This window comes from Caretta caretta, chromosome 7, assembly GCF_965140235.1.
Source record: "Caretta caretta isolate rCarCar2 chromosome 7, rCarCar1.hap1, whole genome shotgun sequence".
NCBI lineage: Eukaryota > Metazoa > Chordata > Testudines > Cheloniidae > Caretta > Caretta caretta.
The window spans coordinates 67,438,635-67,450,393 of NC_134212.1; the positions used below are offsets into that span (position 1 = coordinate 67,438,635).

The 11,759-nt window shown below is 38.9% G+C and overlaps 1 protein-coding gene across 16 annotated transcripts in view; it reads left to right on the forward strand.

The window, feature by feature from the left end:
* Window positions 1–11,759, forward strand: part of ZMIZ1 (zinc finger MIZ-type containing 1) — a 474,637-nt gene extending 462,878 nt beyond the window's left edge. For 15 of the 16 annotated variants that reach the window (XM_048856927.2, XM_048856919.2, XM_048856918.2 and 12 more), the window contains 2 exons: window positions 3,417–3,665; window positions 7,478–11,759. In XM_048856927.2, the coding sequence (XP_048712884.1) occupies window positions 3,417–3,665; window positions 7,478–7,585 (357 nt within the window). In that variant the 3' untranslated portion in view covers window positions 7,586–11,759. The remainder of the gene's footprint in view (window positions 1–3,416; window positions 3,666–7,477) is intronic. The other variant, XM_048856930.2, reaches the window with a different exon arrangement.

Consider the following 11,759-nt stretch of genomic DNA (forward strand, 5'->3'; position numbering starts at 1 on the left):
ATTGAGTAGTTTGTGTATGCTGTTTACCTTTAGCTCTATACAGATAGCTTGTTTATTATTCTGCTTCTCGCTGAATATAGAAATATAAAATTGCCATACCAATGGCCATCTAGGCCAGTGTCCTGTATCTAACTAACATTGACCAATGAATGCTGGATACTTCAGAGGAAGTTGCAAGTAATCCCTTAATGGACTGTATAGAGTAGCCTGCATAGAGGGGAAGCTAGTGAAACTTGATCCTTCTTCACAGATCATGTAGATCACTCCAGGAAATGGAGATACAGTGTGGTGAGACATAGGTTCTTGTAACAGTGAATTCGATCATCAGAAATATCATTTGTCAACAGGGGTGTTCCACCTACGTAGCAAGAAGAGAAAATCAATCCCCAATCCAGCCTGAGGCTACAAGGGGAGAAATAAGATCCTAGATTATAAAGAGTTTTGGTACTCTGTGGTGGGAAAGGCTCTTTACAAATGTAAGATAAGACTGCAACATAGTAAGCGCAATTCCTTCATATTTATATGTTTTCATAACATTTCAGCGGTTGCAAATAAGTGTTAAGGAGAAGGTTATTTCAGACTAATTTCAAGCCTATTGCTCTGAAAAGCAGAGGAGGAGAAGAATTCCATATGAACATGGTACTCAGATTAATAACGTACGTTCAGTAGCACTGTGACTCTCTGTGGTGAGATCCAAAGATGGGCTGCTGAATTTACATCTTAGTCCTTTTCCCACCGTCAATTTTCTGTTGAGGTCAAAGGAATATTAGGTTTTGGCTGGCATTTTCAAAATAGCTGTGCAGGTGTACTTCACATCAAGATTCCTAGAACTTAGTGTCAGTCTTATAAATGTGGTCAGTGCTGTTTTGTGACATTAAATTGGAGAAGGGGCTTGCATCCCTATTTGTGGTATAAACTGCTATTGTATAGATTGTGTACATCTCCATCTGAAGTTATAGGAGTACAAAACCCCAGAAAAGTTTGTGGTCTTAGAAGTCTTTGGTGTGCATGCCACGCTGTAAAACGAAAGCAGTTTTGTTAGACTGTGCAGCCTGCTTTTTTATAATGTGGTTTAGTGTTTTTAAGAGAAAAAGATAGGGACATGAAGAAATTAAAGATGTTTGAGTGATGTTTAGAAATGCTGCATCCTGCTTTTGCATCCTCATGGGCTTTTTTTCACTGGTAGATTTTATGGGGTTTTATGGTCTTGAGTAAATAATACATTAAATAAGGTGAATTTAAAGCCCAAAATGTCTGTCTGAGACACAAGTTCACCTTATAATCAACACTTAAATGTAGAGTTAGACATTGGTCTGTAATGCAGCTTTTTTGGATTCCCTGTCCTTTGATGATGTTCTGAACAATCATTGTCCATCCAGCAAATAGTTCAGTCACCAAAATATTTATCTGACTAGTCAGAAATATCATTTGTCAACAGTGGTGTTCACATATTGCCTAAAATATTTCTCTGCTTTGAAGTGTGTCTATCTGAGAACATAAGAATGGCTCTTGGTTTAAATAATTGGTTTTATAAATTTCTTGCAGTTATTCCAGCATGCTCATACTGTTGTGCCTGTTGGGTTTAAATGGCATAAATTAAACAGGAGTCCAAGATAATCATATTTTTTTTAAAAAGTTCCCATTTTATCAACACTACTTTGAATTATTAAAAATAAATATTTTTTTAAAAAATCTAGCTCATTTTCCCAGACATCTGGTGTACATTTATTCACTTTGTTAGATAGACAGTGACTGTCCAATTTTTCTTGCATTTCATAACGTTACTAGCTTTGACCCTCATTTACAGTAGGGCCTGTACTGGTATCACTACATCAGTGAGGGGTATGAATTTTTTTTCTTTTTTCTTTTTTCTTTTTTTTTAACCGATCTAGTTATACCAGTAGAACCCTTACTGTGGACACAATTATACTAGCATAAAGGTGCTTTATACTAGTATACAGCTTATTCCTCTTCCTGTATGGGAATAATTATACTGGCATAACAAAAACCCACACTAGAGTGGGTTACACCACTTTAACTGTACCAGTATAAGTAAAGGAGTGCAATTTTGTGTTGACAAGGCCTGAGGCTTCTTTGCACTATTCTGGCAGTATAAAGAGACCTAAATTACAGTTACACCCACTTTCAGCACCATTTACATAGCCAGAATATTGTAAAGGAACCTCTGTGTAAATGACAGTCAGGCCCACTGGAAATTAAAATACAGAATTGTAGATAAATATTTGAATAAAAATGACTGGTTTTTGACTGTTGTAAAATATTTCAATTTACATAGGCTTTTATAATAAACCTCCCTTTTACTTTCCAAAATTAAAATGTTCCAGCTAAATAACCTGACAATTCCCTTTGAAGTGAAAGGGTCAATTCTGACAGAGTTTTGCTGGCTTTTGTTGGTTTGTGTTGGATTGTTTTCATGCTGTTGTTTGCATTTGCTCTTTTATTTCAGCTCTACTTTATGGCAATATGTAGCATTCCTCAAAAAATGTTCACATTTGCTTATCCATCTACCCAATTGACGTGAACACATTGGTTCCATGAACATTCATGCACTTTTTTTCTTATGGCACCAAGGTCAAATTCACAGGAACACTCCAACATTAAAGGTAGCATGGAAAGGAAGGGGGGAAAGTAGGGCTTGTGCCCTTTGATTGCTTCTTTATGATGTGAATAGAAGAACAGAAGACCATTCCCCAAAATCCCAATAACAGAATTTTGAAGATTTGTTTAATTTGGGGGGTTAGAATTTTTTTGCACATCGAAATGTCGGGACTGACAAGTCCTCACCTTCTCGGATTTTGAAAGAGGACTTCTTGGATGACTCAGAGGTGGACTGGGAACTTTCTCAGCCTTTAACTGAAGGACAGAGATCCCTGACAAAGAAAGGTTTTCTGTCAGGTGTTTTTAATTAAGTAATAACCAGAATGGAGTAGAGTGTTGTTAATATTGCCAACTTAACCAAAATAGTCTGAATAACGATCACTTGTCTTCTCAGTTAAGCAGGTTTCCCTTGACTACCTTCTTTGATGTCACCATCCTACTATTTCTCCAGACATCCATAGACCCTTCCAGGAAAAACATGGTCATCCATACCTGGGTTATTAATGCAAAGAAATAAACAGAACCTTCCTACCCTGCTCTTTTCTCACCTTTAAGGCTTCGTTTGCTTATCATGAAGAAGCAAATAAATAGCACAAATCCAGTGCCCTCCCCCCTTTGCGGAAAACCTTAAAGAGACAAACATTTCCTCTGATATTGGGATATGGGATTCTCTTTTCTGATGGCTTTTTTTTTTGTTTGTTTTAACATTCAGTTGAGGAATTTCATTTTCTTCAAACACCTTGAGCACTGTACCTTGTGGCCTCACTTTCTTTTCCTGCTTTTTTCCTCCTTCGCAGATCCCTCATCCTGGCAGCACTGATCAATCCCATAGTTCCATGCAGCAAGGTTTGCACGTACCTCACCCCAGCAGCCAGTCAGGGCAGCCATTACATCACAGTGGTCCTCCTACCCAGCAGTCCCGGCAGCCGCCACAGGCCGCTTCTAGCAACCATCCACACAGTGACCTGACTTTTAACCCCTCCTCAGCCTTAGAAGGTCAGGCTGGTGGACAGGGAGCATCTGACATGCCGGAGCCCTCACTGGATGTAAGTTTGTGTCATACTATCATCTGCCTGCCTTGGAATGTGCTTTACATTTCTGAGAGATGGCGGGGGAGGGTAGGGAGAGGGAAGGGGAAACAGCTTGCACAGCACATCATCGTTTCATGCATTGTTACATGAACGTAATCACTGAAGCTGAGATGGCAGGCGCTCTTGGCTTGCTGAGAAAACCTTTCTGTTGTAAGCAGCTGCATGACACACAAGCCATATCTTTGTTCTAGTGAGGGTGTTTCCATGGGGCCAAGCTTTTCTCAAGACAATAGATCATTTAAGCATCTGATTTGTTTTTCTTCTTTGGACTGGTGAGCCTGCATATTAAGGGCTAGATCCTGAAGTTTCCACAGGCCCTGAGTAAGGGGCAGGGCACAGTTGCCCTGCCCCAGGTGCATGGACTGAATTGTACTGAGAAAGTCATAGTTCAGAGCCTGCTTCCCCCCTTGCTCCTAGGACATAGTAATCTGCGCCAGCCTGGCATCACTTATCATCCCTTTCCATGCTAACTGGTGTCTGGGTGAAAGCTTTTCTCCACCCACACCCACCTGTGCAATAACAGCCCTGCAATGGCTGTTCTCCCTCACCATGCACTGACCAGCCCTGAGGGTAGCCACTGCAGGGGAGCAAGCTAAGAGAATGCCTTTTGTCCCTTTACTCCCCTGTTTGGTTGCTTAAGGCAGCTCATGACTGAATCCTGAGTTACTGCTGTATCCGTTTCAAAGCAAATCGTAATCCTCTCTTTCAAACAAGGTTAAGGAGTTAGTTTATCTGTCTCCAGGAATCCTTTTGGTCAGCCAAGCACTTCTTCAAACATACATTTCTTAATGCTAGGGTTTGGTTGTTTGGTTTGGTTTTGAATACCTTGCTCCAGTCCTCATATTTGCAGTCTCTAGTGTGAACTCCATAACTGGTGTGATTATAACTTCCAAAGAAGTGCTTACTGTTGTGCTGCATTCTTGCACATGTATTTATTGCTCATGCTTTTAAATGTCACAGAACAGCACCGTGTCTTTAAATAGCCATACTAAAGGAGGAAGGGTGGAAGTAGGGGAGACAGGATGACCCATGTCATTCTGGTCGTTCCTCCTTTAGTAACGCTGAAGGTTCTAGGCGGGTCAGTTTCTAAGGCCATGTCTACACTTACAAGCTTCCAGCAGCACAGCTGTACTGATACATGTGTGCTATGGTGAGAGCGCTCCTGTAGCCCATTATGCTGACGGGAGGGAGCTCTGCCATTGACATAGTGAAACCAGCTCAACGAGCGGCGGTAGCTAGGTCAGTGGGAGAGCGTCTCCTGCCAACATAGCACTGTGCACACGAGCACTTATGCTGGCAAAATGTATGTTGCTCTGGGGGTGTTTTTTCACACCCTGAGCGACAAAAGTTTTGTCCATATAAGTGCTAGTATAGACATGGCCTTACTGTGAGCCAGATTCTGCTGCCATTCTTAGCAAGCTCACACTGAAGCCATTGGGGGATGCACTTTGAGGGACAGCTATTGAACAAAGCCATTAAAGACCACATTCAAATAGTGTGAATGGGTCGCATAAACAGCGAGGCTCCTTCTCATACAAATGTTTAGGTAACATAGAGAAAGCTCTTTTGGTTGAGGCACTAGGCACTCATTCTTTGGGGATAATCAGAGTATAAAAATCTGGATAGAGATGGTTATCACCGATAGAATCACGTTGGATTCTTGAGGAGGCCCTGAAATTGCTTTACCTAGGTAATGAGACAAATACTGCAGAATGTGCAGTGGGAGTTCTTTGAAACATAGGTAGAAATTCATTAGTTGATTCCTTTAGTCTTCAGTGAACATGTTATGAAGTAACGATTGGATAAAAATGCCATGCAGTGTTTGTTATCAGTGAACTAAAAGATAATTTCAAAATATGCAATGGCTAGTAATCTAGCATGGTGTACTCATTGTTGGGCAGAATAATCTGCTTTAGTGTGGCTCAGTATGATGTTTCCCATGATATGAGAATTTCTCTTCTGTACAAAGATCTACATTATCCAGATATAGATGTAGATCTGTTCTTGTGTTTATACAGCAATTCAAGACACTCTAGTTTTCAGAAGTCTTCTTTTTACAAGTTCAGACAGTGTGCAAAGATACCAAATAACTGGCACAAATAACCAAACAAAGATTATGTTTACACAATAATTCACTGTGGGCCACACACGTATAACTGCTTGGCTTCAGCCAATGACTCCCTGATCTTTTACAACTGCTTTTTTTTTTTAAATGCACCCCCAAACTTGGAAAAGTATGGCTTGCGGGATAGGGGAGAGAGAGATTGTTTAAATCCACCCTTCCAAGCAATGCAAACAGTGAGCCTCAACAACATTCTGTTAATTCTTTAGCATTAATTAATTGTAAGGTCTTGAGAGTGGGGGCTGCCTTGTACTCTGAACAGCAGTTTGCACGGTGGGGCTGCAGTTCTGAACAGGGCCCTTGGTGACCATGCTTTTTTTTACATTTAATGCATGTTCCTGAACAGAAGGTAGATATTTTAAGAACAACAACAATTATTTCCTCTGGGAGATGTAACTTTTTTAATCATCGCAGTCATACTTTTAAACAGCAAATAAAAAAAGTACAATCTTTGTGTTTCTCATAAAACTTAGAGATTACATTTACATTTCATTTTTAAAATATTGCAAGATCAATTTACCTGTTTAAAGTTAGGGAATGAAACTATATTTGTATAAGAATACTAAAAATATATTAGTGTAATATTAATATATAAAGTGTAATATATTAAAGTCTAGCTTTTAGTTTTACAGCATTGGATAAACACATAGCAACTACAAGTGTGCATCTGAGCTGCTATTCCATTTGTTAAAGTAATCCATATTTTTTATCTTGGCACTAAAAGAATTTTGGATATAAAAAGGGCTTATTACATACTCCTTTTCACTGCCACACTTTAATTTGTCATTTTTGCTTTTTACCAAGAAATTGTTAGGAGCAGAATAAACTGTAAAATGTCCCTGATTGTGAAACGGAATAGTTAGGATTCCTGGGTATATGTCAGACCAAAAAGGGATCTGAATGGAATTTTGAAGAAGAAATAATTTTCCCTGTTTGAAGCATTATGTCAGTGGAAATATATCTCAAAATATTTCTGCTGTTACTCTTCAAGAGCTGTAGTGAATAGTGAGTGCACTCTGCTGTCAGACAGGGGTATAGTGCCTCTGAGTCATTAACCCAGCTTGGGTCACCCATAAGATACTGCTGCCGATTCATCTTTCCATGCAGATATGCATAATCCTACTTTACCTACTTAAAGATGAAAGGTAATTATTAATCAAACTTAGTGCATATTTAGAGTATGTATTTGTGCATAACTTTTATGAGTGCTCCCTATAAGAAAGTCGTATACATGGGCAAGAAAAACCTTTGCAAATATCACCAGCCAGGGAATTAATTGTAACCCATGGAATAAGCTCACTTTGCCCTACACAACAGTGATTCATGTTAAGGATGTTGGCCTTGAGACTGTAATTGCCACAATACTGGGATGACTGCAATTCTCATGCCAAAAGTGGGTTATACAGACTTGCCCAGTCAAGAGTTCAGACTAGATGATCGCAGTGGTTCCTTCTAGCCTTATACTCTATGAAGTGGCCAAAAAATCTTGATATTACACCATCTTAATTTGTTTTGTTTATGCTTTGGATTTGTTTTGATGTAGATACATTACAGTCAGTTTCCAGGTATGTGCAGTTTTTAATCCCTTGTTCTGCCAATCTGTTTCCATTACCTTTAATTTTCCTTTTAACTTTATATTTTGTAGCTGCTTCCAGAACTCACAAATCCAGATGAGCTGCTTTCATACCTAGATCCTCCCGACCTGCCAAGCAATAGCAATGACGACCTTCTCTCTCTCTTTGAGAACAACTGAAACCCTATGTATTTTCCCCACTCCCTCACTTGTCCACACGTGGGTAGCTGCACAAAGAAGAATCTTCACACTCCCACAGAAAAACCAACAAACTCAGACTTGATTGAATGGTGCACTCCCTGCTTTCCTCATCTCAGAACTGGTTTTGTCAGCTTCACTGACTGTGAAAGCAATGGGAGGGGGAAAAAAGAAAGAAATGCAATGATCTCACAAGGAAGCATAGACAATAGTGCAGCTAATGGAAACCCCATTCATTGTTAATCTATAGAGAGAGAGTTCTGTGATACACATAGTGTGAAGTATACTGGCAAGAACCAATCTTGGCAAGGAAACAAAAGGCAAAAGAATGGAACTGTCCTAATTGACCGGTCTCAGAATGTCCTTCCAACGAGTGTTCTTCCATTTTTTTGAAACCCTTCCCCCACTTTCCCTCTTTCTCCCCTCAACTGCAGATTTGTGTTGGACAAATTGTATTGGCCACACACTTAAAGGAAAACAAACAAACATCTTAATCACCAAAAAGCACAAATAATACAATAAAAATCAAAAGTCTGGAAGAAATGAATCAAAGGGAGACATCTGCATAACTAATGTTTGTCTTCAGTAGAGGAGCCCTGAGAATCTCCAGGCTGCAGACAATGTGTGTTTGTGTTTATAAAGCGTAGGAATCTGCGACACCTGTTTGCAAGGGATCCCTCTGCTTAGACATACAGACTCGGAAAAAAAACCTTTAAATTTGTTTTGGGGTTTTTTGTGGGGGTTTTGGTTTCCAATCACTACCATTTGTGACTGTGTTGTTATCCAATTGTTGACATGATTATTTTTATCCCATATATCCATTCAAAGCAGAAAAAGAGCGGGGAGGGAGTGTAAAAAGTTTTCTGTCTCCCAGAGCCTTCAGTGTGTTCCATCTCTGTGTCATTAGATCCTCTGTACTGCACAATACATAGCAGGACAAGCTGGATGAAGGCGGGGAAGAGCTCACTGCCGGATGGGGAGAGTGACATCACTCTTGGCAATTTTTTTTTTTTAAGAGCTTGAAAGGAGCATTGAAATTGGACAGACACCTTAGAGCTTCTCTTTTATTTTGCTTTGTGTTTTGTTTACAAGACTGTTACAAGTAATTAAGCCTTTTTCCGCCTTGTTTTTTTAACTCTTTAGCAGCCCAGGATGTTTTATTTTTCAAGAAGGATGGGCCTGGGGAGAATAAGTAATTGTTGGTAGGTTACTACTGCCCTCAACAGACCCTGCTGCCACAATCACTGTCTTGCCCTTGTGATCTGTGCTTCTCGTGTGGTTGCTTCTCCTGCATGAGCTTCCTATTGCTTCGGTGCCCATTTTTGTGCGTGCGCTCTCGCGCTCTCATAAATTATGTACAGTAGCCGTGTAAAAAGTGCATGTGTGCCAACTTTGCCCTCGTGGTGCGACATTTCAGCTTTTGCCCACTGTACAGTTATTGCTTTCTTTATTACAAAAGCAAATTTGACCACCACCACCCCATCCCACATCCCATCAAATAGTCCCTTAGCTGTTCTGAACAATATGTTTTAAACTTAACTGCCAGATGGAATTTTGTTAGGATTTTTTTTTTGTCCGTTTGAATATGTAATCTCTGACCCTCCCTCTCCCCCCTGCCCCCATTTCTCTTTTAGTTTGCAACGCTGTAAATGGCATGACATATGCTTACAGTTCTGGATTTGCTTTCCTCACCAAAGTCAATATTTGTAAATTCTTTGCGTATTTTTTGTTAACATTTCCCACTACTGCTGTACATGCATCGTGATATATATATATGCTAGTCCGCAGCACCTTGCTGTAGATATTAAAGGAAATGGCGGTTTAGTTCTTTTATTTTGCTGTAGGCGTACTGAATTTGTCAAACATTTTATGTAGAGGTGTTCCCACGCTTATATTTTTCCTGTTTTATGGTTTTTTTAAAAGGCGCTGTTCATTATGCAAAATCAATTATTTTAAGAATTGCTATTGTAAATATCTTTGTGAATATTTTAGGATCGTCTTTGATTATATTCAACATTTTCATCATCTGGTTATCCTTTTGCTGGTGTTTTTAAATACCTTGTCTGGGGGGGAAAAAAGAGGGGGTCCTTTAAAAAAAAAGTAGGGTTCTTTAACAGAATGAGGGAGCATTTTTTTCTTTAATAAATTAGCCCAATTTTCATATCCATTTCTCAAATGACTTGATACATCAGGCAGTACCTGGGCAATCAGGTTCCAGCTCTGTCATGCAAACTGAATAATAATTTCCTGGGGCAAAAAATAATCTTCATTGACTGTGTGGGTGATTATGGGCTGGTTAGTGGCAGACATTTTGCCTAAATCAGCAGAACCCAAAGAGCCAGCCCTGAAAACAAGTAAACTTACACTAAGGCAAGCAGCAAGTATATAAGATACAATATGTATATCATTTTCTGGTCCTCCAGCCTTTGAGACTGGAGCTAACACTTGAAGGTGTTGGTGGGTGGGGCAGGGAAACAGTACAGTATGTTTTATTCTGCTTAGAACTGTCTTTTTCTTCTCTAGACTTGACCACCTGTAGAGGATCTCTGCAGAATGTTAAAGATATCTTGGTATAATACATGGTGACGTGGTTGTGGTGTAGTGCCACTCTCACGCAATTAGTAGGAAAGACCATCCTTCAGTTACCAATGTGTTTTGTAGCCGGTTTTACTGTAGTAGTTTTCCCCCTGTATTTTTGCTGCATCATTTATGTAGGTGTTGAAGTCATTTGCATGGGCGGATAATGATAAACTGACTTTGTATTGCCTTTAGGTATTTGGGGGTTTTTAGTCATAGATCTTGGAATAAAGAACACTTCTCACTCTGAGTTGGAATTGGTTGCTCGGATTCTGTAATTGATTCTGTTAATGATTATTTAATTGCTCTACCCCATTGCTGCTCGAGCAGCTGGCTAAATTAGTCACCTGAAATGATTCGTCTATTAAAATGAGCCTATGCTTTTCAAACCAGATATGTTAAGAATCAATCTATTGCTAATTGGTAGTCGTCTAACTGTATCGTGTAGAGGTACCTGTTGGGAAACATAAACAGAAAAACCCACAGAGAACAGCAACGTGGGTGGGGTGGTTTTCTACGTTGTACATTAATAACAGAGAATTAAATGAACATTTTAAGCCTACAGAAACACTTGGTTCCTAAGCAAAAGTGACACTAGGATTTTTAGCCATCGTCAAACTGTCAGAAATTTGAGACAGTTTCAAAACTGTTCGTCAGCTGACGTCAGGTACTGTACAATAGATTCAGTATGAAAAAACTTCTAAATGAAAACATGGATAATTCTTAATCTGTTCACTGCCATAATGTTAAAATGTAGGGAAAGACCTACCAAACAGGATTATCACAGTTATTTTCCTTTAAAGCTTAATTATTATATCAAATTCCCAGTAGTGTTTTAATCTGTTTTTTGGTTTTTAAAAATTGTTTCCTTATGGAAGCTCATCTGGGAAAGAACCCACAACAATCTACAGTTCTGCTGCCAAGACATTATAGGACTGACCGATCGATACACACCGATGTCTGCAGTGGAGACTCAAGGGACATCTGTACATATGTAAATGATGAATAGAGACATGTTAACAGAAACGCATTCATTTTCCTTGGAATGTGCATTGTTTTTATTTTGCAGGAAAAAAAAAAGCTTGAAGCTCCATCTTATGTGGAAAATGAATCCTGTTCGTTAGCGTTTGTGAAGTCTCAGCATTTGTTTCACTTTCACTTCTGTAATATACTCTGACCCTTTGTGGAAAGAATTTTTTGTTTTGTTTTGTTTTTGTTTTACCTACATGTAATAATTAGCTTAAGTGTACTAGTCTATCACCTGTGTATTTTTAGGGTGCTACAGAAATAATGAAGAAAATAAGGGGATTTAAAAAAATTGTAACCAAATTCATACTTTGTACAATTTTTGATATCATGATCAGAGGAGAATTTAAAAAAAAGTACAATCTGAAGTAACATGCAAAAATGGCCATTGTCTTTGTTTGTACATTGTATGTACAGTACAATGCAATCATTTCATACTTTAAACTGGTCAGAAAAAATAATTGTGATTTTTAGTCTTGCAAAACTGTATGTAGTTAGATGATGTGACAACCTAATATTTATCTAATAAATATGTATTCAGATGAAACCTGTA